We start from the raw sequence: 25,471 nt of genomic DNA on the forward strand, positions 1-25,471 counted from the left end.
AAAAATTACAATATCATCTTGAACAGAACTGCCTCATTCATCAAACAATGAATCTAATAGAATACTTCTTAACAATTTAAGGACAAATATGTTATCTAATTCGACATTTTTTTAAATAAATTTATAATCTTAGACAAATAGCACATTCATAAATAAATATTTTTAATACCAAAAACACATCATCATATAGAATTTATTATATTCATTAAAAAAGCAAAGGATCTGTGCGCTCTTTATATATTATTTTTTTACAGTATTTTATAAAGGGCTATTCCAGAACAGTTGCTTTGTTGTCGATTAAAAAATACGGATGAAATTTAGAAAACAGGCTGACCCTATTGAATTATCATTTTTAATTGCTAGGAAGGAAAATAATGCAAATGATTGCATTGAAGAAAAGTATCAGAATGACTATGCATCATTTTTTACGAAAACACAGGTTCAATTGAATGATAAACGTGAACAAACAGTTAAAATAGTTTTATTATTTTTGATAATAAGTTTTTCACTTGGAAAGAAGATTTTGTGATGAAAATATAACTGTTTAATACGTTTCAGGTTCATGCTTTTTTGAAAATATCTTTAATATGAATATATATACTATGCAAGAGGTTTTTGAATAAGAAAAAAATGAGAAAAATAATAAAGTAAAGGGATTAAACAAGGGAAACACACAATCATCTTCACTAATAAGTATTAAATGATTAGAATTATATGTTTGATACATTTTTTAGAGGGTTTTATAATAATAAATCCCATAATTCCGATAATATTTGGATTATTAGTTGAAAAATATGGTATCATGAAAAAAATATATAAAAAATAATAAATCTAGATGCAGGAACATCACTATTTCCTATATATTTAACAGGAATTATATTTTTTAGTCAATGTATTTCTATTATTGCAACACTTTTACATTGGAAATATATTGTTATTTTAGGATTGTTTGTATCTGGGTAGAAGTATTATTTTAATATGGAAAATAAAATTGATTATGCGAATATAGTCTTTGCATGAATCCTCTTGTTATAGTTCAAGAAACACTTTTAATTGAAACATTTCAAGAAGATAATTTAGGTTTCTATATTTCAATTATGTTAAGTGTTGGAAAATTGGTACAGAGTAGAGCTTTATATTTCTAAAAATTAATTTTGAAAGATTTCTTTTATTTCTTCTTTTTTCATAAACACATTTAGTGAACATTCAATATATCACATAAAGATACTTTTTATTGTTTCTTCTGCTTTGTCGCTCTTTTCTTTTTCAGTATGTATAACCTACTGTCAAATAATAAATAAAAATAAGGAAATTGCATTCATTTCATTTAAAAAAAAAAGCATTTTTAAAAACATAGAAACGATGCCAATTTATTTTTGGTGGTATTTACTAATATGTTTTTTATCTAGTTGTATTTGGTACGTATTTAATTGTTTTAAATATATGATTATCTTATTTTATTTTTAAGGACACCTTTTATCTATTTTCTAAACAAAATTGAATATACACACTTTCTAAAAAATATTACGGCGACTGATATTTCATCTGCAATTTTATTGTTATCAGTATTTTCCAAAATTTATTTCGTTATAGGCTTAAATTTCTAGGTAGCTTTATACCCCATAATAGGATGGCTCAATGATAATTATGGTCATCGTCTTGTAATATGTAAGTTTTTTAAAAAATCTACCCTATCATAACATTTAAAGTATTAATTTCATTGTTTATGTCTCTAATAAGTTTCATCTCTCTATTATTACCAATCAGATATGATACGTTTTTTATTACTTTATTTTCTGTCGGGCAGAGTGTGTCATCTATTATTTTAGTCCTGCTAACTATATATATTTCAAAAAATGCATCAACAATATTCGGATTTTGTAAGAGTATGGAAATAATTGGAAATGATATTATGCAATCTGTATGTTTGATTAAACTATTTAATCTAAAGCTTACTTTTAGGTGATACATATTATATTAAATTTCAATAAAAAGAAAGAGCTAACTGTTGTTTAATAAAACAATTAGAAATATACTAATATTTTTAGAATACTGATATTAATGCTATTATTATGCTTTTTAGTATCTTAAATATGTTTTCATTAGTATTTCTTGCTGCATTCTATCGAGATGACAATATTTATAACAAGAAATATATTAATCATTGTCTTTATAACTTATTTCATAAAAAGTCTAAAATGATGTATCAAGACATAATATTTAGATCAAAAGAAATTGCATTAAAATTGACTCAAACTTATTTAGGATTTATTGTTACAGGATTGATTCTAAATTGGATATTATATGTTAAAGTATTTTCATAGTAAAGTCTTCCACAGAAATATCTATTAATTTAGTTATATATCAAGCCATATATTAAATTTATCAAATTATAATTGTATTTAAAAGTCTTGTAAGGATTCTGCTATAAATTATAAGTAGAATATCTATTACAATAAATTAAGCTTACCTTTTCTTTTTAAATATCTTTCTTTTATCTTATTAATTTCTTCCGCTGATCTTTTTTTTTGACTTTTAATAACCAATTCCTCATATTTCCTACGTTCTTCTTCCTCTCTTTCTTTTTCCATTTGTTTAATCTGTTCTTGAATTAAAAATATCTCTTTTTCTCTTTTCTCTCTTTCATGAGCCTTTGAAACAAATTTGGGATTTTGAGTATTTTTTCGCATCTTTAGATATTCTTGTGATACTTTTGTAGATTTTTTAACTATATTAAGTCCAGCAGATAAAAGTTGCCTCTTGTCTACAACTTCTCCATCATCATTCATAGTTACATTAATACCTTTTTCATTTAACTCTTTTGCTATTTCTTCCAATGTCTTTTCTTTTGAAACATCATCAGTTTTTAAAACTTTATGAGATTTAGAGATTGCTTCGATGACTTGATTATGATATTCTTCTTCTTGATTGAGCATATTAAGATAAAAAGACTCTATCCCCTTAGATTTTTTTCTCATTAACGCTTATTTTATTAACAAGTCTAAATCAAATCATTCAAAACTCACCTTCTTTTCTGTTTTCTTCTTCTTCAAGACGACTTAATTCTTCTTGTTGCTTTTTGTATGCTTCCGTAACAAATTTCTCTTTGTCTTTATACATATCGCCTTCTGCTTGTCTTTCTATTTGAAGCATTTTTTCCTGAGCTCTTAATCTATCTCGTTCTCTTACAGATGCTAATTCAAAAAATTTATCCATATATTTTGGCTATAAAGCATCAATATCAAAGCAAAAAAGACCCTTAAATATTCACTTTTCTTTGCTCTTTATCCTCATCCGTTTCTGTTCTCCTCTTTTTTTGTGCTTCCTTCATTTCATCATATATCTCATCATATGCATAAACTAAAAATATTTTTTAAAGAAAAAAATATGAAAAAAATACATACTAGAAGAATCAATTTCTTCTTCATTTTTTTCATTCTTGCTTGAATTTATATAATATAAACTTAATTCTTTATTTACCATTTTTGTTGAATTTTCAAAAGATTTATCATTATTCTCCTCATTTTCTTCTGAAACAAAGGCATTTACATTTCTTCTTAAATTCTTATGAGAAATATTCTTATTTTTTGACAAATTAAGTCCAAAATGAATATTCATAATAAATTTTGATAAAACTTATTACCACTTTCAATTTTAAAGAAAAAAAATGATGAAAAAATCACTGATAGATAAATTTATATGTATTTTCTTTCAAGTAGAGGAAAATCAATTAATAAATCAGTCAAGAATATTAAATAAATCCCTGAAAACCCCAAAATATCAAAACTAAACAGATTTTCAAAATTTAAAAAATATCCAAAACTTCTAATAGATAATTAAACTTAAATAACTCGTTTTTTTATAGAATTTTGTGCCTTTTCTCTGTATTTCTTGTCTTTTTTTCCATTTTATAAAGATTTTGACGTTGCACTATATCGCTTGAACTCGATAAAAATTTATAATATAAAAAATAGAAATGAAAGACTATTATTCATATATTCCTGGCACCAAAATCCAAGGGAATGATCTGTATAACCTTAGAGATAAGGTTCGTCAACTTTTGCAGCGTCCAAATGATTCATTTCCTGGTTTTTTTTTTTAATTTTTTAATACTTTATTTTGATGACACTTTTTAGGATCACAGCCAGTCAGTTTCTCAAAAAATCATATACAAACACTTATGGATAACGAGTATATTAATATACGTCTTTTTTTTTCAGTGAAATGACGTTAAAAAGCTATTATTTGTGTGAAAAATCAGATGGTATTCGTGTACTTTTATATATTACAGCAGAAAAGAATAACTTAGGGAAAATATCAGAAAAAATATATTTGGTACACTTTTTTCTATAGTACGAGGGGTCTATCTTATATTTTTTTAAAGATTGATCGAAAAAATGATTATTATGATGTTCAAAATCTTCATTTTCCAGTCTTAAATGATACCACATTTCGTAATTTTCATAATGATACGTTACTAGATGGAGAATTAATTTTAGATGAATATGAAAATGATATAAAAACTTTGAGATGTCTTGTTTTTGATTGCCTTTCTGTTCAAGGAAAATTATTATTAAATAAACCTTTGGATAAACGACTTGGGGTAAAAAAATGTGTTTGTGGATTATAAAAGTAATAAAGGCAGTATTTAAAAGAAAATATTATGGATCCTTTAAATAATTTTTGTTTAAAATATCCAGATTTTGTACAAAAAATGCCTTTTCGGTAATTATAAGATGGAAATCATGAATAATATTTAATAAAGAAGAGTTGATTTTAAAAAGATGGAGCTTTCATATGCAATTGAAATGATGTTCAAAGATATTATTCCATCTCTTCGACATAAAAACGATGGACTTATATTCACATGTCTTAATGCTCCTTATACATGTGGAACAGATGAAACTCTGTAAAATATTTTTCATTTCTTTTGCATATTTCTTATTTTTTCTTAGTTTAAAATGGAAACCTCCCGGTGAAAATTCTGTAGACTTTTTATTAAATTTGCAATTTCCACTATTACCTAATAGTTCAAGTGATTTTAATTACAATTCTATGCCGAGATTTAGACTTTCTGTCTGGGAAGGCGGAAACAAATATTCTGAAATGTATGATATGTATGTTAGTCCTGAAGAATGGGAACAAATGAAAGCATTAGGCGAACCTCTTAACCACAGGTTTAAAATTTTCTACCATCATTTTATTTATTTAAAATTATACAGATTGGTTGAATGTATATGTGACTCTCAAAAAAGATGGCGCTTTTATAGATTTAGAGATGATAAATCTCATGGAAATTTCATAGATGTTGTATTAAATGTATTAAAAAGTATTGATGATGGTGTAGACAAAGAAGAATTAAAAAAAGCTGCTTATGAAATCAAAAGACATTTTAAAGCTCGGGCTGCTAATAAATTAAAAGCACATTCATAATAAAATATCAATAAAATTAAATAAAATTATAAGAATATAAATACAAAATTATATTATTTTATATGAATTTATTTTATCTTTCTCTTCATACTATGAAAAGTACCTTCGTACCCAGCCTCACTATTTTTAAAAATATCCAATGGAAGATAAAAAGCAGGCTTTAATGCAAGTAATCAGACAAGAATTAGCAGTAGCAAATGCTACAGAGCTTATTGGGGTATATTCCTTTTTTTCAGCTTGAAAAAAAATGAATTAATAGATTTTTTCTTAGAAATTAAATGAAACTTGTTATGATCGTTGTATTCCTAAGCCAGGAAGTCGCTTTGAAAGCTCAGAACAAGTCTAATTTAGAGTTAAATAGTATATTGTTTTATTAATCATTTAATAGACTTGTATTTCAAAATGTATAGGAAGATATATGGACGCTTGGAATATTGTAAGGTAATATTAAATAAAAAAAATTATAAAGTCACCCATTTTTAGCCGCGCGTATATTTCTAGGATTCAAAAAGAAAAACAAGCGCAATCATTAGGACTAAATAATAATTAAAATATAACTATAACTATTTTAACATTAATTAATTAAATTTAAAAAAATAATTTTATAAAATATCAAAAGAACATTATCAAAAATAACTGTTAATATTTATTATATCTTTTCTGAAGCTAAAGATTGTCGTGTATCCCGTATAAATTGTTGTACATCACATTCAACGCTTTCGCATAATTTTTTTTGTTTTTTTCCAAATTTATATGTAAAATCAAGACCGCTTGCCCTAAAATAATAAGGAAATACGGCAATATTAAAACATGTAAATTACCTTTCAATCGCATTAATAGGCACAATAAATTCGCTAAGTTTTGTATTATCATCAATAGCAGTATTTGGAATAACAAAAGAACCCACTGCTACAGAATCATCTGAACTATCTTTTGCATATATTATGCTAAAGAAGTGTGTCGGAACAGCAACATTGGGAGGGTTTCCTATCATTTCCTTAAATATAATTAATTATGTTTGTTATAAAACAATTAATTGTACGTATGTAACTCTCCATTTTCCATCAGAATCTTCCTTAGGAAGATATAATGGACCATTTATGATAGAAACAGATTCAAATTTAGATGTTAAACTTCTAGAAAATTCCTCATAATAAAGCCAATCTTTAACTAATTAATATTTGATAATAAAAAATGTTATAAGCCTTACAATTCCGATTAAATCCCTCCTAGACAACATTATAAATAGTAGAAAAAAATGAGAAAAAACTTACTCCTACTTGAGGTGAAATATTTGTAAGATAAAATGTCTCATCAAGAGCATCTTGTGAGAATCTCACATCAGCTGCTGCTATCTTAAAACATTAATGCTTATTAATTGCATATAAAAAACTCTACTATATGTCCTCTGTCATAACCACTTCGAAAATAATCACTTAATTTAGCACGAAATTTGGGATCTATAGTTTCATCTTCTTTGAATTTTGAATATTTCCTGTTTGATTTACCACTTTTTAAGGATTCAGATGTCAGTTCTGTTGCACTCTTTTTAAACCATTTAGAAAATAATATTATAATCTATAAAATCATATACCCATGATGGGACTCTTGTTTGTCTGTCATAACAAGAAATATATCCTTTCCTAACAATTAAATCATGAACAGGCCTAGGATCACAAAAATCAAATATTCTAGATGGATTTATAATTTCATTTTGAGTTACTGCTTCTCTAGGAGAAGGATTGCTTGATGTAGAATCTCTTAAGGGCGATCTTTGTGAAGAAGATAAAAACCCTAATAGTCCTCCACTTATAGCACCGAGGGTAAACATACCTATTAAATATGTTTTTGATACCATTTAATATTTTTCTAAATTTTCTTAAATTTGAAATAGAAATTTTATTGATTTCGAATAGAAAATCGATCTTTTCTAAAGAAATTATAAAAAAATAAGGTTATTAATAGTCAATTTTGTTGAATTTTAGATCGAAGACTAGACCCCAAAATAAATAAAACTACAATATATAAATAATTATTAATTTTAAAAATAAAAGAAATACCAAGAGAAATAATATATGAAAAAACATTGATACTAGCGATAATTGTGACCAGAATAGTTATTTTTTGTACCAGAGATTCTAAAACTAATTAATTAATTTATTTTTATAAGTATGAGCAAACTTTTAATAATTGCGTGAATTATTGTAGAAGCGATTAACTTTGAAAAAGCTAAATTAATGTTTACTGGATATGGATCATCAGAATAAGATGTTTCTATATATTGATTAAGACTATCCTGTATATAAATTAGTAATAGTAATTTTTATGATAAATTATAATTACTAGTATTAATGTCTCTGAAAATCCCATAACAATATGAGATAAAACTGGTATTATATAATGAAAAAGAGTATGTGTAGTAAATCCCATCCAAAACAATGCTAGAAAAAGTTAATATAAATTGAGATAATTAGACCTTACAAGATATATAAAGTGGGTATATTATAACAGAAGGAAGAAGTTTTGTCTTAATTTTATTTTGTTTTTGTCGTTTTATATATAATTCATTATAAATTTTATAACATATAGTCGCCAATAATATGCCTAGTACATGAAAAAGCAATAATAAAAAAAAATTTAACAAAGTTCCTTTATAAATTTTCGTCAGTGAAAATGGATGAATCTATATTGATTCAATTATGAAAGAATATATAACACCTCTTACAAATAATATAAGGAAAATAGTATTCCAGATAATAACCTTAGAAATAATAACAAATAAAAGCATAAAATCCTTCCCTAGAATATCTAAATAATGATATTAATCAATTAAACATAAACTATAAAAAAAGTAATTACTCCATGACATTTTAAGTAATGCTAAAAAAACATAACGCAATGGCTTTTTGTCTTCTATACAAGCTATGAATCGCGAAGAACCTGTTACTCTCCTTAATCTTTTAATTCTTTTATTTAAAATAATTTCAGGTGAAGCTTCTTTTAATATTAATATACTGGACACAAATATAATAGCTGATAAAATTAGGCTAGTCCAAAACCACCATACAGTTCTGCCGTTTTCTTCTAAAGCTAGTCCAACCACAGGACCCATGTGAATTCCTAGCAAAACTGAAGACTGAAGCAACATTTTTGAAAAAGAACCCCCATTACTAAATATATCGAAAATTGAAAGCCTACAAGAACTAAAAATTATACCCCCAAATACTTTCCCCTTAACTATAAACTTTTATGAAATATCTAACTTACATCCATTTAAAAATCGAAAGATAATTAGTGAAATTTTATTTGATATCATTATAAAAAATATGTGAAAAACTATAAGTTTTTATATTTTTATCTTAATAAAGAAAAAATCCCTTACGTACTTGTAAATATAAAAACAAAAATTAAAAATATTTTCCTGTTTCCAAAATGTTTTGATAAAGGCTTTATACTATATAAATATGTATAAAATAACATCAAATAAACATACTGCTCCAATAAATGGTCCAAGTGCAAATCCAGAAAACATCCTAAATCAGTGTCATATTAATTTAAAAACCTATAGTGTATTTACGAAGTTAATAAAAAAAGATGTGTATGTAATTCAGGTTTAGTTAATACATGTGAAACCTTTATTAAATCAATATAAATATTACAATCATTAAATATACATAAAATGTAAGAGATAAAAACCTAAAAATCATTAGAAAATAGTTTTATTAAAAAATACAAAGTTTACATAGTAAAAACCATAATAAGCATAATAATAAGATGAAAAAACTTCTTTTTGGAATTCCACATAAATGGATGTTCAGGATCATCATGATCAAGTTTCAATTTATAGGGGTCTTCTGAAGATATTTGTTTCTCATTATTTGTTGTTGAATCCTTTTCTACTCGTGCAATTAACTTCTGAATACATCCTTGACAAATAACTTGTTCTTCCTGAAAAAAAATAAATACTTAAATATTTAATCAAAATCTTCTTAGAAAACACCATTTAGCTGAATCCTATCTTAACTAATTCTTATTCTTTAAAAAATATGATGTTCTAGAGATTTTAATTGTCGATCTTTAAAAGGGCGAATATTAATATATGAATATAATTATTTTTTTTTGTTTAAAAAATATATGTATAGTAAATATATCTTAATATAATCTATAAATTTTAAGTGAATGTTATGAATATTGATTGATAATAATATATAAAAGCATAAAATAGAAATTAAGCAATTTCGGTATTGTAACTAACATTTTTATTTTGTAAGATAACAGGTGACAATATTTCAAGAGAAGGATCTTCATCTAAAAGTTGATAATTTTTAGTCTGATTAAAGTTAGATAAATTATCTATAGAAGTTGAAATATCTTTGGAAATAGAAGGAATTGAAGATGCCAAATCGACCATTGTTTGATTTTGTGTTTTAGGAGTATTAAATATTTCCAATGTCTCTTTGTGTTCGACATTAGGAAAAAGTTGTTCAAATGGTCCATACTTTTGTTCAAAGATTTGAAGTCGCTTTTTTGTTTTTTCAAATTCTTCCTTTAAAGATTCAAAAGAGCAGTATAAGTCATTTGTTTTGACTAGTTCTGGACCTTTAAGATCCTTATCCATAGAATCTGAAATCGTTAAAGAATTATCTAAATTTGGACCATTTATGTCAATAGACATAGGTATATCAGGAGATTTAAGTTCACAAACAGGCGATTTTTCAACACACGATTGAAATGTAATTGGCTCAGTATATATACATGATACGTTTTCTTTATCTATTTCAGCATGTTTCAAACGTTTTCGTGCTTTAAGTGCAGTCTTTTTGACTTTTAAGAAATCTGAATTTGAGTATTTCTTTAAATGCCGAAGCTTGGTTTGTTTTCTTAAAGACTTCTTATAGTCTTTTTTAGCTTTTATCCATGCACCTTTAACACTATTAATAATAGAAGAGACAAATCCTGTTAAATTTATTGAATTCTGCTTCATTTCTTTTGGCAATTTTGTTATTGTCATAGAATCAGGCAAATTTTGCTCTTTTTTAGAAATTAATAATTTATCCTGTAATTCATATATCTTTCCAGACTCAATTGACTTATTGCATACATTTTTTTCTTTTGTTTTAAGAACTGTCATTTCCTTTTGATCACATGTATTAAACAATGAATTAAACGAAGGTCCCTCCATAATACAACTTATAAAAGCTTCAAAGTAATATTCAGATATATTTCCAGGATCAATTATTAAATTTTACAAAGGCTGGCCCATTTCTGAAAAAAATCAGTTAGATATCAGAAAATTTAGGTCGTTGATATCATAGATAATTAAATATAGGGTTAGGTTCAAAAAAGTAAAGAATGAAAGATACATGATTCTTAAAACATTATTTTAGTGCTTAATATTTCAAGAAAGTTGGCAAGATCTTGTTTATAAACTTCAACACAATATGCATCAAAAGCATCCATTTTAAGACGAGCCGAAGTAGCTTGGGCAACTTGAGAAAAAATTAAACCAAATCGATTTCTATTATAGCTGGCATTGTCTTCTAATTCATCAGAAGATGTAGAGACAGATGTCCCAAGTAAAAGATATGTATCAGTACGTTCATTTAAAGATGCAATTACAAAAGGAAGATGTCGTGTTCGTCCCTGTTCACGTTCTTGTTCCTATTTTTATTATTAATTATTTGCATAAGCAATATAAACAATAAAACTGCACATTAATAGCATCGGCCACCCATATTGCTAACTTAGAAAGTGCAAATGGATGTGTAAAAATACCGAGATCTGGTCCTTCTTTTAAAACAGCAATGCGAAACGCTTTTAAATGTCTAATTGCACGTTTATCTATCAAATATGTCCCAGTGCGAACAATCGCTCTTTGTAATTCCATAGCGACACTTAAAGATGAATACAGAGCATCAATACTGTTATTAATAAGCTTGGTTTTTAATATTTGAAAAAGCTTACTTATCCAATGCATCAAAAGCATCATAGAAATATGTAAGCCAAAGATCTCGAACCATATCCTCTTGTTTATTGCCATGTTCTATATTTTTTAATGGTCTTTCATTTTCCTTATTAGGATCGTATTTTTCGCATTTATGTTTTCCTGTTTCTAAGAGGGCACTAAGCCCATAGCTTGCATCACTAGCACTTAATGTACATTTAAAACCAAATGTCCGAATAAAACTCGGATATATCAAATCATTTAATCCATACAAAGGGGCAAATCTATCCAATTTTTCTTGAAGATTTTTTTTCAAATCAATATCCATATGAGTATATATTTGACGACATTGCTGCAAAGAAATCCCCATTTTTGCAAATAATTTATGCAATTTTTTTTTACCATATTCAGACCAAATTTTTAATTTAGCACCTAAATAAGATGAATGAAGCATAGCATCATACAAACTCCAATGCCGAACTAACATAAATCGAAACTCGTCCCTTGCCTTAATTGAAGAATCATCTGCTGTTCTTCCATTTGCTCTTTTTATATTTTTAGTATCTAAAACAGGAGGATTCAACCGGTTAACTTCATCCTTAAATAAGGAGTATAGCTGTAAATATTTATTATAACTTGTCCTTCTATGAATTTCTTGACTTGTTAGTCCTATAATAGCAAGCCAAAGTAATTCATTATCTTCTCTTCCTATATCGGACGCAAGAGAATACACTTGACTGGATATGCACTCTCCAAACCAAGTACCAGAATCATAGTAATTTGAAATAATTCTTTGATATTTATAATATTGCTTTCGTTTTGCACTTCGAGAATCATGTTTTGCAGGACAATCCAAAGACAATTGGGCAGGCTAAAAAATTTAAATATATTTTCAAGATAAAAATATGTATACATCCGATGATACTTCCTTGTTTTTAGCATCGCCCGATGATACCAGATCCTCAAGGTTATTATTTGATACTAATGTATTCTGTTTTTCTAATTTACTTTTTTCAAAATTTTCATCTTCAAAAAAAAAATCTTTTTCATCAGATATTGAGTCATCATAATCATCATCACGTTCTAACTCTGAATCACTTGCCTTAAAAGAATCAATAAATAGTTATAAATATAGTTGTCATTAAACCTCCGCCAATGCCTCATATGCTCTTCGTTCTTCAGAAAGTTTTTCTTCAATATCTCCATCATCAAAAACAAAAATATTATTATCAGAAAATGCATTATCCAAATTCCATGGACGATGAGAATCAATAACATATATAGTAACATAATCTTGAGGAGTAAGATATTGAGATAAATCAATTAAAGCACCGCAATTTAATAATATAAGAAACCTCAACTGAAATTCTTATCAAAAAATAATATAAAGCAATAGAAATACTACATTTTCATTATTCAAAACCACCGTTTGATTTATATCCATTATATCCTGATAACCTGATACAGGTTGAATTTTATGAGAAATAAAATCATGTTTCATTATTGTCTACATTTTTTCTCGTAAATAAATTTATCCTTAATCCAATAATAAATCACTCACGGATAACATTTTACAAGCACAAAGAGCATCAACTTCAAGAGCAACAAAAATTAAAACTGTACATGATCCTGATAATGAAGCTGCCTTGATTCGAGAATACGCATCAACATAATTTGATCGTCTTATAAACATCTGCTATTTTATGCTTTATCCTAATATAATTATATTAAATAAGATTTTATCACATTTTAATCATAAATACTTTAAAATTCGTCTTTTTTAATCCGAAAAAAAAATATATAAATAAAAAAAACTCATCAATTTCTTTTAAAAAATACGAGAAACTATATTTTTCCGTGCTTAATACAATTTAAAGACATTTTTTTGCTTAAAAACAGTATATTTTTAAGTCCTGGAGACTTCGAAAAAACACTTTAAAATCACGCGATATCGCTTATAAATTTAAGTTGTAATTAAAGTTTATGTTTGATACCAAAAAATAATATAGAAATATGAAAAAAATCTTAGATTATTGAAATACTTAAGCAACAACATCTTTAGACCATCTTTTTAAAATAGTTGGAATTGTTTTTACTTTTTCTATATAAGAAATAAGATCCATTAATATAATTTCAACACGATACATTCGACATTCACGATCCAAACCACCAATGTTAGTTAAATTAGTGTTGCATGGTTGTAAAAAATTAGAATTACATAATTTTTCCCATGCATCAAGAAGAATATCTCTTTCCCAAAGCCTTATTGAAGTGTTTTTAATAACTGAGAGGGTGGATGATGATGTAGTCTTTGTGACAAGTTCATAATATTCTTTATATACCATATTAAAATTAAAAGTATCTACGTCTCTTGTATCAATTCTTGCTGCACATATTAATAATGAAAGTTGTAATAGTGAAATTCCTATAATAAATTAAATGAATTATAAGAAATACTTCAGTATTTACCATTCAAATAAGTGATTTTGTTGTATGAATTAAAAAAATTTTCAGAAAAAAACAATTTTTCTTGTAAATTTGATAATGATGGTGATGATAATGAAATAATAGGTATAATGCAATGTGAATAAAATATTCTAACATCTTTAGAAGTCATGAATAGCTTTTTTACAAGTTGATAAACTGCATTCCCTTCTTGAAACAAATCCTACATATTATGTTAAAACTAAAAAAATATAATATAAACTATACATTAATCTGTTTATTCCAGCTCTTAATAAATCGAAGTTCCATTTCCTTTTCTTTTAATGATAATTCGGGAGGAGACTCGTAATCAATAGTTAAACCAGATTGACAAACTTTAGTAAATAGCTCAAGATTATCTGGATGCTTAATTTGAATTATCCTATGACTAAATCTACTTTTAACTCTTTTCTCAAGAGATTCTACAGAATCCTTTAAAAGAAATTAAAAAGATAAATAAAAAAAATAAAATAATACCAATGAACACGTTAATCCAATAACAGCTATAGGGGCCTTTTTAGTTTGAGATATATCAAATAAATTGTATAAAAGAGTTTGACGATGATGTTGTGTAAAAAGATCAAAATTATCTAATATGAAAATGACAGAAACAAAAGTTATGTTATTAGGGGATAAAGGATTGTAAGATGAGTCAAACTCTTCTGACGTTTTGTTATCATTTACAAGATCAAGTTCTTTAGGATGTGATAAAATAGCTAAAATTTTAAATAAATTATCAGAAAAACTAGACTAATAAAGATTAATATAAAACAAAAAATAAAAGACAAATTTAACTGTTGTATTTTCTTTATCATCCAAGTTCATCTTTACATTTAATTGTCTTGCAATTTCTTTTAATGCAAGTCTGTCATCAGTTTGTATTATGCCATTTAATCGTACAACAAAAAAATAAGAGGAAAACTCACTAAGACTATCAATTGCTGTATCAATAATATTAGATTTTCCAGAAGATTTAGGGCCAATAATTAAACAAGTGTTACTTTCACCTGAATTAATAGTTCGATATAATAGTTCGCGTAATTTTGTATATTCTGAATCGAGCCCAATAATTGGTACATATTTTCTTCCAGTAAGCTTTTCTAAGATATGACTTTTAAAATTATTGAAAATTGATTTACTTTCCGTAATATCCTGCTTTTTTTCATATTCATAATTGATTTTTTCTTTAAATAATCCTTCAAAAGAGTCATTTAATCTATTACTAACTAAATTTAAATCATTTTCGTTATTGTAATTTGTAGCATTAGAATTTATGATAACATCAAAACTAAAAATTGTTAATTATAAAAACTATAGTATTATAACTACTTTTTCGATAAATTTTTACTATCTTCCAATTTAGGACTCTTTTTATGTTCTTTTTTAACAGATAGCGTATATGTATTTGCAAAAGGTGATGTCAATGGATCATCTGAAAATATATCTATAGGATCCTGTTCTTTATTGGAAATTTTAGCATCATCATACCAAAAATCCAAATTATCCATTCTTTTATTTGCATCTTCTGATAATTCAACTTCTATACATTCCTCAATATTAATATTTTCTAATTGATCTGATTCTTGAAAAAAAGTAGTATTTTTTATTGTTTTTTTCTTTGCTTTAGAAAATACTCCATCAAAAATATTTTCAACTTTATGGTTTGCTTTGTGTTTATTCGAAATTTCAATAAGTTTTCTTGAATCTCTTTTACCATGCTTTTTATTAGAAAATGTTTTTGTGGTTATAAAATCATTATTTCCAGTCAATTCATCCTCTTCCTCATTAAACAAAGAACTAGATATATTTTGGGATACAGATTCAAAATGATGTCTTTTATTCTCTTGAATTTTATGAATTTCTTCTATTTTAGCTTTTTTAACTGACGTTTTTCTAATTCTTTCATTTCTTTTCCTTTTTTTCTGTTTTTTTGGAAAAAGAAAAGACAATTCATCCTGACTTTGATCATTTGAAGAAAAATATGTATATTTTTTCATAATTAATATTTTATATATTTTAATAGAATATAATTATTCTTGTTTTTTTAAATATTTTATAAAACATATTAAATATAATAATTCTTAGAAATTTACTCAGTAAAAGCTTTAAATTATTTAAAATATATAAAAGGTATACTAATATAAGAATTTTATTATTTTTTAGGATATAACTAAAAATCAAGTCTAAATGTACTATTGATTCTCTGAGATAAACAAAAATATATATTTTTGTTTCGAGATAACATTTTTTGAAAAATTAACAAAATGTTTCTTTTCTTTAAATATATTTCAGATTCATGATATAGATTTTTAACATTTACATTATTTTATATTTTTTTTTGTAAAAAAATTATAATAAAAAGGCAAAAAAACTTTTAATAAATCTTGTTTCTTAATATCTTCAAAATATAAATCAAATTGTTTCTTATATTAAATAATATATTAATTATTTTAAAAAAATTTATATAAAAAGATCCTAAGACTTGCATAAAAATAGTAAAATACATAAATTTAAGAATTAAAAAGCCGTGTCTGTAGATTATATAAATAATAAAAGCACTCTAATAGTTTAAGATAATATACTTCTGAAAAACATTTTTAGTCAGCCAAAAATAAACATCAATTTAAAATAATCAAATAAATAAATCAAATAGTTCAAGATAGTCTTTAAATTCTTTCTATCAATATATATAAAAATAAATAAAACATATATGTTTTAACACTTAAAAGTATTCTTTATAATACAATTAAGAAGTTACTAGAAAACGGGCATCTTTTAGTTTTGAAAACGACGTAAATTAGATAATTCATCCAAAAGAGTTTGTAATGCCTCATCCGACTTTTTTTCAGAAAGGGATGGAACAAGAGTACGTGCCTCCTCTGCTTCTTCACAACAAAGTGTTCCAAGCTGTGCTGTTTCGAAAGAATGAAGATCTGGATCTCCTCGTAAGACTCTAATCATATTTCTATCAGAAAAAAAATGAAATAGACGATAAAATATAGCCACCTTTCTGCTGCATGTACAGACTCCTGTGTTCTAAACCGCGCGAAAATATTAAGATAATCCTTAATTTTCCTTATTACACTAAAAATAATTTGTTTATAAATATTCAAAAAAATAAAAAAAAAAACAAAAAGACATACTCTGTCATCACAATCTCATCTCCGAGCTCCTTTTGACGCTGCAAAAGTACTGCCTCTAAAATAATTTTTGCTTCGCTTACAGATAAACATGTTGCATTAGCAAATTCTATTATTCAAAAAAAAAGTATTTATAAGCCTTTTTTTCAGCGGAAAAAACACGTTAAACGCTCCTTACCTTCTCCTAACTGTAAACGAGATGCATCTTCCTCTTCTAATCGTGTTCTTTGACGCACGCGATGTCTTCGTGCTGTTACTGGCATTACACGGTGTATTGAAACATTCGAAATTTTTGAACCACAATAATAGGTTTAAAAAGGATTTTTAAATTAAATAAGTGTTAAAGATTATAAGAAAACAGTTAATATTTAGCTTCTAAAGAGCCTAATGATTGTTAATACCTTTTTTTAGGAGAAATTTCAATGAAAAACAAGCTAAAAACAAAAAAAAATAAAATATCTTTTTAAATAGATAAAAACTAGTTTTTATGATAGATATCGATAGGAAATATGATATTTTCTCTTTATATTATTAATAAAGCGGGAGGACTTATTTATCAAAAGGATTTTAATGAAGGACTTTTGAGACTAGGTTCAAATGATTATTTACTTCTTGCAGGGATTTTTCATGGGTATATTAATTGTTGGGTTGTATTTTTTTAATTTTCTTTAGAATACATGCCATTACAGCTAAAGTATCACCATTAGCAGGTTTAGGTGGACTTGAACTATTAGAGGCCCAAACATTTCATTTGCAATGTTTTCAGACGCTTACAGGTATATATAGAATTCGCATTTTTTATTATTTATTCTTTATTATTTGCAGGAATTAAGTTTTTGTTGATTACAGAACCTCAACAACCTAACGTAGATGCACTGATGCGAAGAATATATGAGCTTTATGCAGATTATGTTATGAAAAACCCTTTTTACAAAATGGAAATGCCAATTAGATGTGAACTTTTTGATATAAATGTAACAGCAGTACTTGAATCTATTTTATAAAATTTTTTTTATATTTTTATTATTTTGTTTAATATAGAATAATCATTATTATTAACTTTGTTAATATTAAATATATATGTTTTTTAAATATAATATCTATGTTTTTATAAAACTTAAAGTCTTTTGATAATTTCTGTTAAATATATTTTTGTTTTATTAAAATTAATGATGAATAAAAATCAAAATGATTTATTAAAACCTCCAATCAATAGGTCAATGAAAATTTTGGATAAGCAGTTTTTTAGGAAGTCAATTCTTTTAAGTGCAGCAGTAGTACCATTAAATTTAATTTCATCTTTTCGTAAAATATGTTCAATGTATTTTTGGTCTTTAAATACTTTATAATATTGAGATTTTAAGGGATATTATGAAAAGAATTATTCCAGTTGTATATGGAGATTCTTCGTTTAAAAAAATTATTTTAAGACCAGAGGTTTCAGCACAAAGTAAAGATAACTTTTATAATTATAAAAAATTTAATATTAAGATATATCAAAATTAACTGAAAGATCATATAAATTTATAAGAGACAACAATATTTCTATTGTTCCATATCTTTTGGAACTTGATTATGATTTTTGGAGCTCAGGTAAAATATTTTCCAGATAACAATTCTTTAAAATTGATATATTTTATTATAAGATGATATTTTAAATGCAATTCTTCCTGAAAATCTTTTAGAAGAGGTTCCTTGTGGCTTTACACAGGTAGGAAGTATTGGTAAGAGTTATGATTGATTAAAATGTGGCTAAAAATTAAAGCACATATGAATATTCGTGAAGAATATCTACCATACAAAAAAATAATAGGTGAAGTTATTCTTAGCAAAAACAAGGGAATACGTACAGTTGTAAATAAAGTAGATACTATTGATACAAAATTTAGAAACTTTAAGATGGAAGTGTTAGCAGGTGAAAATAATTTTTTTGTTCAACATAGTGAATCGAATTGTCTTTTTAAATTTGATTTTTCGAAGGTATATTGGAATTCTAGACTTAGTTATGAACATAATCGATTAATCGAGTTGTTTCAAAAAGGAGATGCTATATGTGATGTTTTTGCTGGAGTAGGTCCATTTTCTATCCCAGCTGGCAAAAAAGGTGCTATTGTTTTTGCAAATGATTTAAATCCAGACAGTTATGAAAGCCTAAAAGAAAACATATCTTTAAATAAGGTTTATATGCATTTTAGAGATTATTTTTGCTAAATTATAAGGTTGATTTGCTTGTAAGAGCATATTGTAAAGATGGCCGTCAATTCATTCGTGACTCAGTTCAGGAACTACTAGATTTTTCAAAACAAAAGATTATTAAAATTTCACATGAAAATAACTCTAAATCACAAAAAAAAATATCAAAATTTGAAAACATTTTAATACCTCAAGTATTTAAGCATTTTGTCATGAATTTACCAGAAACATCTATTGAATTTTTAGGTATTTCTTTAATTATTTTATTATTTTTTTAGTAAATTTATAGATGCGTTTAAAGGAATTTATTCTGAACATAAACATTTATTTTTTTCCAATAAGAATTCTCTTCCTATAATACATGTCTATTGTTTTTCAAAGATTGATCCTCCTGATGATTTAATTTCAGTATGTTAATATTTAACTTTCACGTAAAAAAAATATACTAATTTTTAGAAATTAAGTTCTTCTCTTGGAACGGAATTATCTAAAAGTGATGTTAACGTCTATTGTGTTAGAAAAGTTTCCCCCAATAAGGTATTATTAATGTATTTTTTTTAAATAACACATATATAGGCAATGTACTGTTGCTCATTTAAATTTCCAGAAAGCGTAGCATTTAATTACACATAAAACATTGCGTTTTGTTATATTTCCAATATAACTTCATTTTTTTTTTAAATAACATAGTTTGATACTTTTTTTAATAATTATAAAATAAATTATTTTATATATTTTATTTTATTAAGCCACTAATGGATAGTTTTACATAAGACATTATATGTAATTTAACAAGTTTCAATTCTATCAATTTTTTAGTATCTTTAATAAAGTTTTTTTATAAACATAATTCGCTTTAATTTTATACTTAAATAATTTATTTCACATAAAATATATATATTCAACTTTTTTTCTTTCAATTTCCTGCATATATAGATCAACATAAACCCTGTTAATAGAAAATATATTAATTCGTTATATTCTAAACTTATTTTTATGAAAACCCGGTATCAATAATTAGATATAAAAGATGTTTTTGATCCATAATAAATATAAGAAGGATGCTATTTCTAATACAATGACATTTCTAAATAATATTCTACAAAATTTTTGTGTTTATCATTCTGCAGTTTTCCCATTAAAAAACATTAAATTTAAACAATATAAGTACCATCTATGTATTAAATTGTATCAAATGCATAGATATTTTTTATTTCTAGTCCATTTTTTCATTATTTTTTTGTAACTCATTCATAATTTCTTCCTCTGAACTTTGTTTGTTTTTAATAAATTGCCCACCAGGCCCACGAGGCCTCTTCATTGCATGCCTATGTCTACTTTCATGTAAATATGGTTTCATATGATCTCTTTTTCCTAAAATTTCTTGAATACGTGCTCTTGCTATTCTACGCTTTAATATTCTATGATACTGCTTCATATTGATTTGAATAGGCTCTCCACTTCCTTGATCATAATATGATGACTTCGAAATATCCGTTTTTCCTGTTAAATTTATCTCATCTTTTTCCTCAATAAAAGACGTTATTGGCACATCTTTAAGTAAAATACTTGGAAGATATGGATATAACTCTTGTAATTCTCTATTATCCGACTCTCTTTCATCCTTCTTCACTGAAAAATATGCTTCATTATTATAAAATTTCATCTCATTATTCCAATAGTTTCCATGAATTAATTGTTCTTCAGAATAAGGTTCTGAACGCTTAATTGCCACTTGTTTTGAGCACTCTGGATTCAATAAAACTAATGATTCTGAATTAAATGGTTTACTATTTATCTTAAACATATTTATTTTTAAAGTTTTTTCTAAGTTTGTATTTTTAAAGTGCAAAATTAGATATAAAAAAATAAAAAGCAAATGATAATTCTCAATAAATTTCAATCAAAAGCACAAGAAATATTCCTCTTAACTCATTCTCTTGTATAAGAAAAAAACATAAAAGACATTCTAAAGAAATATATATAAAAAAACTATTTTTAACAACTTAACAAGTTGTAAAAATTTGAAAAAATTATATAAAAAATCAAAAAAAAAACATAAAACTAAATAATTAGACTGATTCAGGTTTGTTTTCTTTGTTTTCTATGTTATGTTGTTTATAATAATCTCGAAGTTTAGTATTTCGTATAGCTCGTGGAACACGACTAAGACGCATTTCTCCACATAATTGTAAAGTATTTCGTAACAATAGAAAGTAAGATTCAATTTGTTCAAGTCTTTGTTTTACTAAAAATATTTATATATTTTTTTAAAAAATATTTATCTCACATTCAAAATCTAAATTTCTTAATAATTCTTCTTTTTTAAACTGTTTTAAATGGACATCAGAAATCGCTGTCTTTTGAGGACTCTCCAGCTCCATTGAAGAGTCATCAGATAGTGTAACTTGTTTAAAGTCCTTTATTTATTAAATATATAGGTTCTATTATGCTGGTGATCGAAGCCGGCAAAACTGACTTGTAAATAATATTAAATTAAAAATATGACATTAGAAGCAACAATGATTGTGTAATTAAGAATTATATTTCTATATTTTTTTAGAAAGTTTATTAATTAAAATTTTAGGATGGATAATAGTGAATTTGCAAGAAATGGGGATTATTTACCTACACGATTTGGATCTCAAAAAGATGCTATTAATCTGATTTTTTCAGCAAAAATGAGAGCACATCCTGAAAACATGATAGGGTTAATGTCTATGGGAGGAAAAGGGTATTAATTTGTGTAATTTTTATGTATTTAATAAAATTTTTAGTCCAGAAATATTAGTTACATTAACACAAGATTATGGCAAATTTCTAGCAGCAATGCATGAATCAAAGATTGGAGGGAACTCAAATATTTGTACGAGTATTCAAGTGGCTCATGTGTGTTTTTTTTTAATATATTTATAATTAATTTACATAAATCAGCTTGCACTTAAACATCGGCCTGAAAAACGTCAAAGACAAAGAATTATTGTATTTGTTGGATCTCCAGTTACAGAAGATGAAAAAACGTTGGTTAAATTAGCAAAGAAAATGAAAAAAAATAATGTTTCTGTTGATTTTGTTTATTTCGGGGAAATATGTGAAGAAAATACAGCAAAATTAAATGCATTTATTGAAGCAATTAATAGTGATAACAACTCGTTTGTTTTGTGTATTTTTTTTTTCTTTAACTTTTTTAGACATCTTACAACAATACCACCTGGGCCTCGTTTATTATCAGATCAGCTTCTATATTCCCCGATAATTGCTACAGATAGGGCTTCGATGCATTCTACTTCTAATATTCAGGGCGGATTTCCGAGTGAACATTTTGATTTTGGCGTAGATCCTAATCTTGACCCAGAACTTGCATTAGCGCTTCAAATGTCGCTTCAAGAAGAACAAGCTCGTCAAGAGGTATCTTAATTAAACATAAGTTGATATTTTTATATTAAAAAATCTAGGTACAAGAAGGTAGGTCTCGCGAAAATAATACTGAACTTTCAAATCATACTATCCAAAAAGATTCTACTCAAGAAAATACTGAAAAAATGGATGTTGAAAAATAATCTGCTATTTAATTATTTTTATTTATTCCACTTTTTTTTTATAAAAAAAATTATACAATCAAATTATATATTTTAATTTTTATATACCCTAGACTCAATCAACTAATTCCTTTTCTTCAAATTTCTCTTCTTTTTCATTTTCTTTTGAAATGCTTTATTTCATCTTATTTAATTATAATTGACCCTTCAATTTTAATGTCGATGAAGTCTCATTAAAAACGGGTTAAAAAGTAGATAAATTTAAATAATTAAGGCCAATTTATCCTAAATATCTTTGAAACAGGTTATTTTCTAAATTAAAAGCTAAATTTTATGTCATCTGAGACTCTTAATGAAAATAAAGAACGTTCTGTATGGAATTTGTTTCAAAAAAAGAATCTACGCCATCCAGAAATACAGGAAAAAGGGACATATTCGTCTATTAGGAATGCGGATATAGAGAGAAATCCACCAAATCCAGTTATTCGACCTCTTTTAGTACGTCCACAGGCTAGAGATGAACCTACATTTTTATGGAGAGAAAGGAAAAAACGTATCATACACACAAATGCATCAAAATGTAATATATTAGATAATGAAGCTAATAGTTTTTCAACATCAAATGAGTATAGAAATGAAGAGTTTAATAAATGGAAACAATTTATTCTTGCATATGCACAAGTATATTTATACGTCTTTTAAGGCAAAAATCGAAGAATTTTAACATTTTGTAGGACATGTATAATCTTTCACGTCCTCCGTCACCTCCTACAAAACTTAGGACTCCATACTTTATCCCCCCAAGGCCTTTTAATGAGACAGAACGTATTGCTGTATATTGAAATTATTTTTATTTTTTTGAAATATGACGAAGAATTAGGCGCTAGAAAGATATAACATTCTTCCCAGATTCGATAGGGATTTGGACCTTTTATCATTTTCTAACAAATCAGATCAAAAAAGTGAAGAGGAACGTCTTCAACGATTAGTTATTGCAGCACGAAATTTTTTTTCAACACCTATTGCCTTGATATCACTGATTGATGAGAATCGATGTTATTTTAAATCTGAAATTGGACTGAATATGCAAGATATTGATAGAGATGTAACATTTTGTGCTCATACATTACTTAGCATTAATCCAATGGTAATTCTTGATGCATCTAAGGACTGGAGATTTAAAGGTATAATATAAGCCGTTTTCATTTTTTAATCTTTTTTTAGGAAATCCTCTAGTGACAGATCCTCCTTATTTTCGTTTTTATGCAGGCGCTCCAATTATTACTCCGGTATTTATATTATATGTATTTATTATTTGATATTTACTCAAAACAAGGATGGATATGCTATAGGAACTATTTGTGTTATAGATACTAATGCTAGATTGTCTTTTACTTCTCAGGATCAACGTCCTCTTTCTCAATTTGCGCGTATGGCTATGGATGAAATTATCTATATTTCTCAAATTAATAAGAAAAAGAATCCTTTTGAAGTCGATTTTCAAAAATTGTCATTAAAATCATATACTAATTTACCTGAATTAAATTTTGTTTCTACAACAAATGATTATCAAGCAATTTCAAACAATAAAGATATTTTAGATGACTATTCCCAGAAGTCTACTTCTGAATATGTTTTTAGAAATTTTGATCAAGAATCGAAAGCTAGGTCTAATCAAAATTTTGGAAAAACTACTCAAACTTCTCTTAAATCTGATGAAATAGCTAATTTTAAAGACTCTACCTTTTATGTAATACCTTCTGATTCAAGAATTGGAGAAAAACATCAAATTATGGCTGATGCTTACAAATTTAATAGTCTTCAAAATTCGCCATTGTCACGAATAAAATATAATAAAGAACAAAAATCCGCATTTCATTCTTCTCTGATTTCTGAAAATAAAACAGTTTCTCCGCAATATTTTTCTAACGTATTAGAAAATAAAGGATACAATAACAAGAATTATATTGAATCTACACAGGTTTCATTAGATATAAATAAAAAGGAGAATGCACAAATATTAAAAAATTCAGAATTAACTCCTCCATCGACACCAGTTAACTTAAAAATTAATTTTGTTAATTCTAAACACGAAAATACTATCTCGAAAGAAAATTCTACATTAAATTCACAGTCATTTTCTTCTAATACATCTCATCCATCTGTTTTTGCTACACACGTTATAGCATGTACTTTAGGACTTGATTTGGTTTATATTGTTCAAATTCTTCCTAACAATTCTACATTTTTAAAATTTCAAAAAAATGACAACGAATTACCTAATGTTTATTTAGATATTGTAGCTAGTTGGGGCTTGCCTAATCCTCCTCCTGTCTTGGATCCAGCACTACATTTACGTGCTTTAAGATCAGAAGGTGGTCTTATTTATCGAAATCCATTGCACTTAAATGAAGATTGTCTTGATTATAAAGTTGGTATTTTAGTACCTCTTTGGAGGGATGATATAAATGAATCAAATACTGAAAATTCATTAAAGGAATTATTATCCAAAAGTAGTTCTGGTGTAGTTTTAGCTGGGTTTGCCAAAAAGGTAAATTTTAAATTAATAAAAGAATTCGATTAATTATTTTGCAGGAACGTACAAGTAAAGGGTTTTCTTCAGATGAAATTCAATATCTTCGAAAATTTGGAGGAGTTTTAGAAAAAGTACTTAAGTTATCAAATATTAAATAAATATTTTTTATATTATAAAGTATCAATGGCAATTTTATAAGAAA

The 25,471-nt window shown here is 25.9% G+C and overlaps 16 protein-coding genes across 16 annotated transcripts; 7 read left to right on the forward strand and 9 right to left on the reverse strand.

Annotated features, from left to right (window-relative positions):
• Positions 1-310: 310 nt before the first annotated feature.
• Positions 311-2,324, forward strand: PNEG_04294 (hypothetical protein; the record flags this gene model as incomplete). Its single annotated transcript, XM_019757813.1, has 14 exons — positions 311-500; positions 559-611; positions 654-693; positions 735-797; positions 836-959; positions 1,010-1,118; positions 1,162-1,269; positions 1,358-1,382; positions 1,410-1,422; positions 1,469-1,565; positions 1,608-1,668; positions 1,710-1,921; positions 1,963-2,007; positions 2,049-2,324. The coding sequence occupies 14 exons, from the start codon at positions 311-313 to the stop codon at positions 2,322-2,324; spliced, it is 1,416 nt and encodes a 471-aa protein (XP_019613379.1).
• Positions 1,967-3,675, reverse strand: PNEG_02809 (hypothetical protein). The gene is made up of 5 exons (XM_007876652.1): positions 3,405-3,675; positions 3,272-3,360; positions 3,027-3,225; positions 2,471-2,983; positions 1,967-2,425 (listed from the first exon to the last, which is right to left on the reverse strand). The coding sequence occupies exons 1-5, from the start codon at positions 3,616-3,618 to the stop codon at positions 2,403-2,405; spliced, it is 1,038 nt and encodes a 345-aa protein (XP_007874843.1). The 5' UTR covers positions 3,619-3,675; the 3' UTR covers positions 1,967-2,402.
• A 301-nt stretch (positions 3,676-3,976) lies between these two features.
• Positions 3,977-5,433, forward strand: PNEG_02810 (hypothetical protein; the record flags this gene model as incomplete). Its single annotated transcript, XM_007876653.1, has 8 exons — positions 3,977-4,088; positions 4,137-4,191; positions 4,239-4,335; positions 4,385-4,603; positions 4,646-4,725; positions 4,769-4,909; positions 4,956-5,177; positions 5,223-5,433. The coding sequence occupies 8 exons, from the start codon at positions 3,977-3,979 to the stop codon at positions 5,431-5,433; spliced, it is 1,137 nt and encodes a 378-aa protein (XP_007874844.1).
• Positions 5,434-5,572: 139 nt separating this feature from the next.
• PNEG_02811 (hypothetical protein) lies at positions 5,573-5,983 on the forward strand (the record flags this gene model as incomplete). Its single annotated transcript, XM_007876654.1, has 4 exons — positions 5,573-5,650; positions 5,705-5,773; positions 5,822-5,874; positions 5,917-5,983. The coding sequence occupies 4 exons, from the start codon at positions 5,573-5,575 to the stop codon at positions 5,981-5,983; spliced, it is 267 nt and encodes an 88-aa protein (XP_007874845.1).
• A 99-nt stretch (positions 5,984-6,082) lies between these two features.
• PNEG_02812 (hypothetical protein) lies at positions 6,083-7,291 on the reverse strand (the record flags this gene model as incomplete). The annotated part of the gene is made up of 7 exons (XM_007876655.1): positions 6,083-6,209; positions 6,255-6,430; positions 6,476-6,597; positions 6,644-6,662; positions 6,708-6,788; positions 6,832-6,978; positions 7,028-7,291. 7 exons carry the CDS (start codon positions 7,289-7,291, stop codon positions 6,083-6,085), a joined length of 936 nt encoding a protein of 311 aa, XP_007874846.1.
• A 107-nt stretch (positions 7,292-7,398) lies between these two features.
• Positions 7,399-9,436, reverse strand: PNEG_02813 (hypothetical protein; the record flags this gene model as incomplete). The annotated part of the gene is made up of 14 exons (XM_019757747.1): positions 7,399-7,448; positions 7,494-7,571; positions 7,615-7,729; positions 7,777-7,874; positions 7,915-8,116; positions 8,159-8,241; positions 8,293-8,658; positions 8,701-8,769; positions 8,820-8,880; positions 8,927-8,966; positions 9,011-9,066; positions 9,108-9,129; positions 9,176-9,381; positions 9,434-9,436. 14 exons carry the CDS (start codon positions 9,434-9,436, stop codon positions 7,399-7,401), a joined length of 1,449 nt encoding a protein of 482 aa, XP_019613296.1.
• Positions 9,437-9,633: 197 nt separating this feature from the next.
• On the reverse strand, positions 9,634-10,691 carry PNEG_02814 (hypothetical protein). The gene has a single exon (XM_007876657.1). The coding sequence runs from the start codon at positions 10,613-10,615 to the stop codon at positions 9,662-9,664; it is 954 nt and encodes a 317-aa protein (XP_007874848.1). The 5' UTR covers positions 10,616-10,691; the 3' UTR covers positions 9,634-9,661.
• Positions 10,692-10,803: 112 nt separating this feature from the next.
• PNEG_02815 (hypothetical protein) lies at positions 10,804-13,070 on the reverse strand (the record flags this gene model as incomplete). The annotated part of the gene is made up of 7 exons (XM_007876658.1): positions 10,804-11,094; positions 11,147-11,354; positions 11,398-12,248; positions 12,291-12,479; positions 12,525-12,737; positions 12,783-12,884; positions 12,939-13,070. 7 exons carry the CDS (start codon positions 13,068-13,070, stop codon positions 10,804-10,806), a joined length of 1,986 nt encoding a protein of 661 aa, XP_007874849.1.
• Positions 13,071-13,419: 349 nt separating this feature from the next.
• PNEG_02816 (hypothetical protein) lies at positions 13,420-15,858 on the reverse strand (the record flags this gene model as incomplete). The annotated part of the gene is made up of 6 exons (XM_007876659.1): positions 13,420-13,802; positions 13,847-14,045; positions 14,090-14,293; positions 14,339-14,611; positions 14,657-15,149; positions 15,191-15,858. 6 exons carry the CDS (start codon positions 15,856-15,858, stop codon positions 13,420-13,422), a joined length of 2,220 nt encoding a protein of 739 aa, XP_007874850.1.
• Positions 15,859-16,464: 606 nt separating this feature from the next.
• Positions 16,465-17,267, reverse strand: PNEG_02817 (hypothetical protein). Its single transcript, XM_007876660.1, has 4 exons — positions 17,180-17,267; positions 17,005-17,110; positions 16,868-16,945; positions 16,465-16,814 (listed from the first exon to the last, which is right to left on the reverse strand). Exons 1-4 carry the CDS (start codon positions 17,262-17,264, stop codon positions 16,637-16,639), a joined length of 447 nt encoding a protein of 148 aa, XP_007874851.1. The 5' UTR covers positions 17,265-17,267; the 3' UTR covers positions 16,465-16,636.
• A 243-nt stretch (positions 17,268-17,510) lies between these two features.
• Positions 17,511-18,005, forward strand: PNEG_02818 (hypothetical protein; the record flags this gene model as incomplete). The annotated part of the gene is made up of 3 exons (XM_007876661.1): positions 17,511-17,632; positions 17,674-17,777; positions 17,827-18,005. 3 exons carry the CDS (start codon positions 17,511-17,513, stop codon positions 18,003-18,005), a joined length of 405 nt encoding a protein of 134 aa, XP_007874852.1.
• A 175-nt stretch (positions 18,006-18,180) lies between these two features.
• On the forward strand, positions 18,181-19,827 carry PNEG_02819 (hypothetical protein; the record flags this gene model as incomplete). The annotated part of the gene is made up of 8 exons (XM_007876662.1): positions 18,181-18,451; positions 18,493-18,594; positions 18,648-18,725; positions 18,767-19,179; positions 19,221-19,440; positions 19,484-19,602; positions 19,651-19,731; positions 19,771-19,827. Exons 1-8 carry the CDS (start codon positions 18,373-18,375, stop codon positions 19,825-19,827), a joined length of 1,149 nt encoding a protein of 382 aa, XP_007874853.1. The 5' UTR covers positions 18,181-18,372.
• Positions 19,828-20,410: 583 nt separating this feature from the next.
• Positions 20,411-21,001, reverse strand: PNEG_02820 (hypothetical protein; the record flags this gene model as incomplete). The annotated part of the gene is made up of 1 exon (XM_007876663.1): positions 20,411-21,001. The coding sequence occupies one exon, from the start codon at positions 20,999-21,001 to the stop codon at positions 20,411-20,413; it is 591 nt and encodes a 196-aa protein (XP_007874854.1).
• A 120-nt stretch (positions 21,002-21,121) lies between these two features.
• PNEG_02821 (hypothetical protein) lies at positions 21,122-21,616 on the reverse strand. The gene is made up of 2 exons (XM_007876664.1): positions 21,485-21,616; positions 21,122-21,442 (listed from the first exon to the last, which is right to left on the reverse strand). Exons 1-2 carry the CDS (start codon positions 21,576-21,578, stop codon positions 21,267-21,269), a joined length of 270 nt encoding a protein of 89 aa, XP_007874855.1. The 5' UTR covers positions 21,579-21,616; the 3' UTR covers positions 21,122-21,266.
• A 53-nt stretch (positions 21,617-21,669) lies between these two features.
• On the forward strand, positions 21,670-22,806 carry PNEG_02822 (hypothetical protein). Its single transcript, XM_007876665.1, has 6 exons — positions 21,670-21,724; positions 21,782-21,928; positions 21,972-22,083; positions 22,129-22,346; positions 22,386-22,602; positions 22,650-22,806. Exons 1-6 carry the CDS (start codon positions 21,699-21,701, stop codon positions 22,752-22,754), a joined length of 825 nt encoding a protein of 274 aa, XP_007874856.1. The 5' UTR covers positions 21,670-21,698; the 3' UTR covers positions 22,755-22,806.
• Positions 22,807-22,972: 166 nt separating this feature from the next.
• Positions 22,973-25,448, forward strand: PNEG_02823 (hypothetical protein). Its single transcript, XM_007876666.1, has 6 exons — positions 22,973-23,414; positions 23,468-23,566; positions 23,614-23,917; positions 23,958-24,022; positions 24,070-25,284; positions 25,329-25,448. The coding sequence occupies exons 1-6, from the start codon at positions 23,067-23,069 to the stop codon at positions 25,425-25,427; spliced, it is 2,130 nt and encodes a 709-aa protein (XP_007874857.1). The 5' UTR covers positions 22,973-23,066; the 3' UTR covers positions 25,428-25,448.
• The last annotated feature ends 23 nt before the right edge of the window (positions 25,449-25,471 follow it).

Source organism: Pneumocystis murina (assembly GCF_000349005.2).
Source record: "Pneumocystis murina B123 chromosome Unknown supercont1.7, whole genome shotgun sequence".
In the NCBI taxonomy this organism is placed as follows: Eukaryota; Fungi; Ascomycota; class Pneumocystomycetes; order Pneumocystales; family Pneumocystaceae; genus Pneumocystis; species Pneumocystis murina.

What these genes read in the sequence shown, in the direction of transcription:
- PNEG_02814 (XM_007876657.1), bottom strand. Translation starts at nt 10,615, where the DNA reads ATGGAGGGACCTTCGTTTAATTCATTGTTTAATACATGTGATCAAAAG.
- PNEG_02817 (XM_007876660.1), bottom strand. Translation starts at nt 17,264, where the DNA reads ATGCCAGTAACAGCACGAAGACATCGCGTGCGTCAAAGAACACGATTA. An exon ending in TCGTTTACAGTTAGGAGAAG is followed by an intron (nt 17,111 to 17,179) that starts GTAAGGAGCGTT and finishes TTTGAATAATAG; the next exon opens with AATTTGCTAATGCAACATGT. An exon ending in GATGAGATTGTGATGACAGA is followed by an intron (nt 16,946 to 17,004) that starts GTATGTCTTTTT and finishes AATTATTTTTAG; the next exon opens with TGTAATAAGGAAAATTAAGG.
- PNEG_02821 (XM_007876664.1), bottom strand. Translation starts at nt 21,578, where the DNA reads ATGGAGCTGGAGAGTCCTCAAAAGACAGCGATTTCTGATGTCCATTTA. An exon ending in AAGAAATTTAGATTTTGAAT is followed by an intron (nt 21,443 to 21,484) that starts GTGAGATAAATA and finishes AAATATTTTTAG; the next exon opens with TAAAACAAAGACTTGAACAA.
- PNEG_02822 (XM_007876665.1), top strand. Translation starts at nt 21,699, where the DNA reads ATGACATTAGAAGCAACAATGATTGT. An exon ending in TTAGAAGCAACAATGATTGT is followed by an intron (nt 21,725 to 21,781) that starts GTAATTAAGAAT and finishes TTAAAATTTTAG; the next exon opens with GATGGATAATAGTGAATTTG. An exon ending in CGAGTATTCAAGTGGCTCAT is followed by an intron (nt 22,084 to 22,128) that starts GTGTGTTTTTTT and finishes TACATAAATCAG; the next exon opens with CTTGCACTTAAACATCGGCC.
- PNEG_02823 (XM_007876666.1), top strand. Translation starts at nt 23,067, where the DNA reads ATGTCATCTGAGACTCTTAATGAAAATAAAGAACGTTCTGTATGGAAT. An exon ending in TAAGGACTGGAGATTTAAAG is followed by an intron (nt 23,918 to 23,957) that starts GTATAATATAAG and finishes ATCTTTTTTTAG; the next exon opens with GAAATCCTCTAGTGACAGAT. An exon ending in TAGCTGGGTTTGCCAAAAAG is followed by an intron (nt 25,285 to 25,328) that starts GTAAATTTTAAA and finishes ATTATTTTGCAG; the next exon opens with GAACGTACAAGTAAAGGGTT.
- PNEG_02809 (XM_007876652.1), bottom strand. Translation starts at nt 3,618, where the DNA reads ATGAATATTCATTTTGGACTTAATTTGTCAAAAAATAAGAATATTTCT. An exon ending in AGGATAAAGAGCAAAGAAAA is followed by an intron (nt 3,226 to 3,271) that starts GTGAATATTTAA and finishes GATGCTTTATAG; the next exon opens with CCAAAATATATGGATAAATT. An exon ending in AGAAGAAAACAGAAAAGAAG is followed by an intron (nt 2,984 to 3,026) that starts GTGAGTTTTGAA and finishes TAATAAAATAAG; the next exon opens with CGTTAATGAGAAAAAAATCT.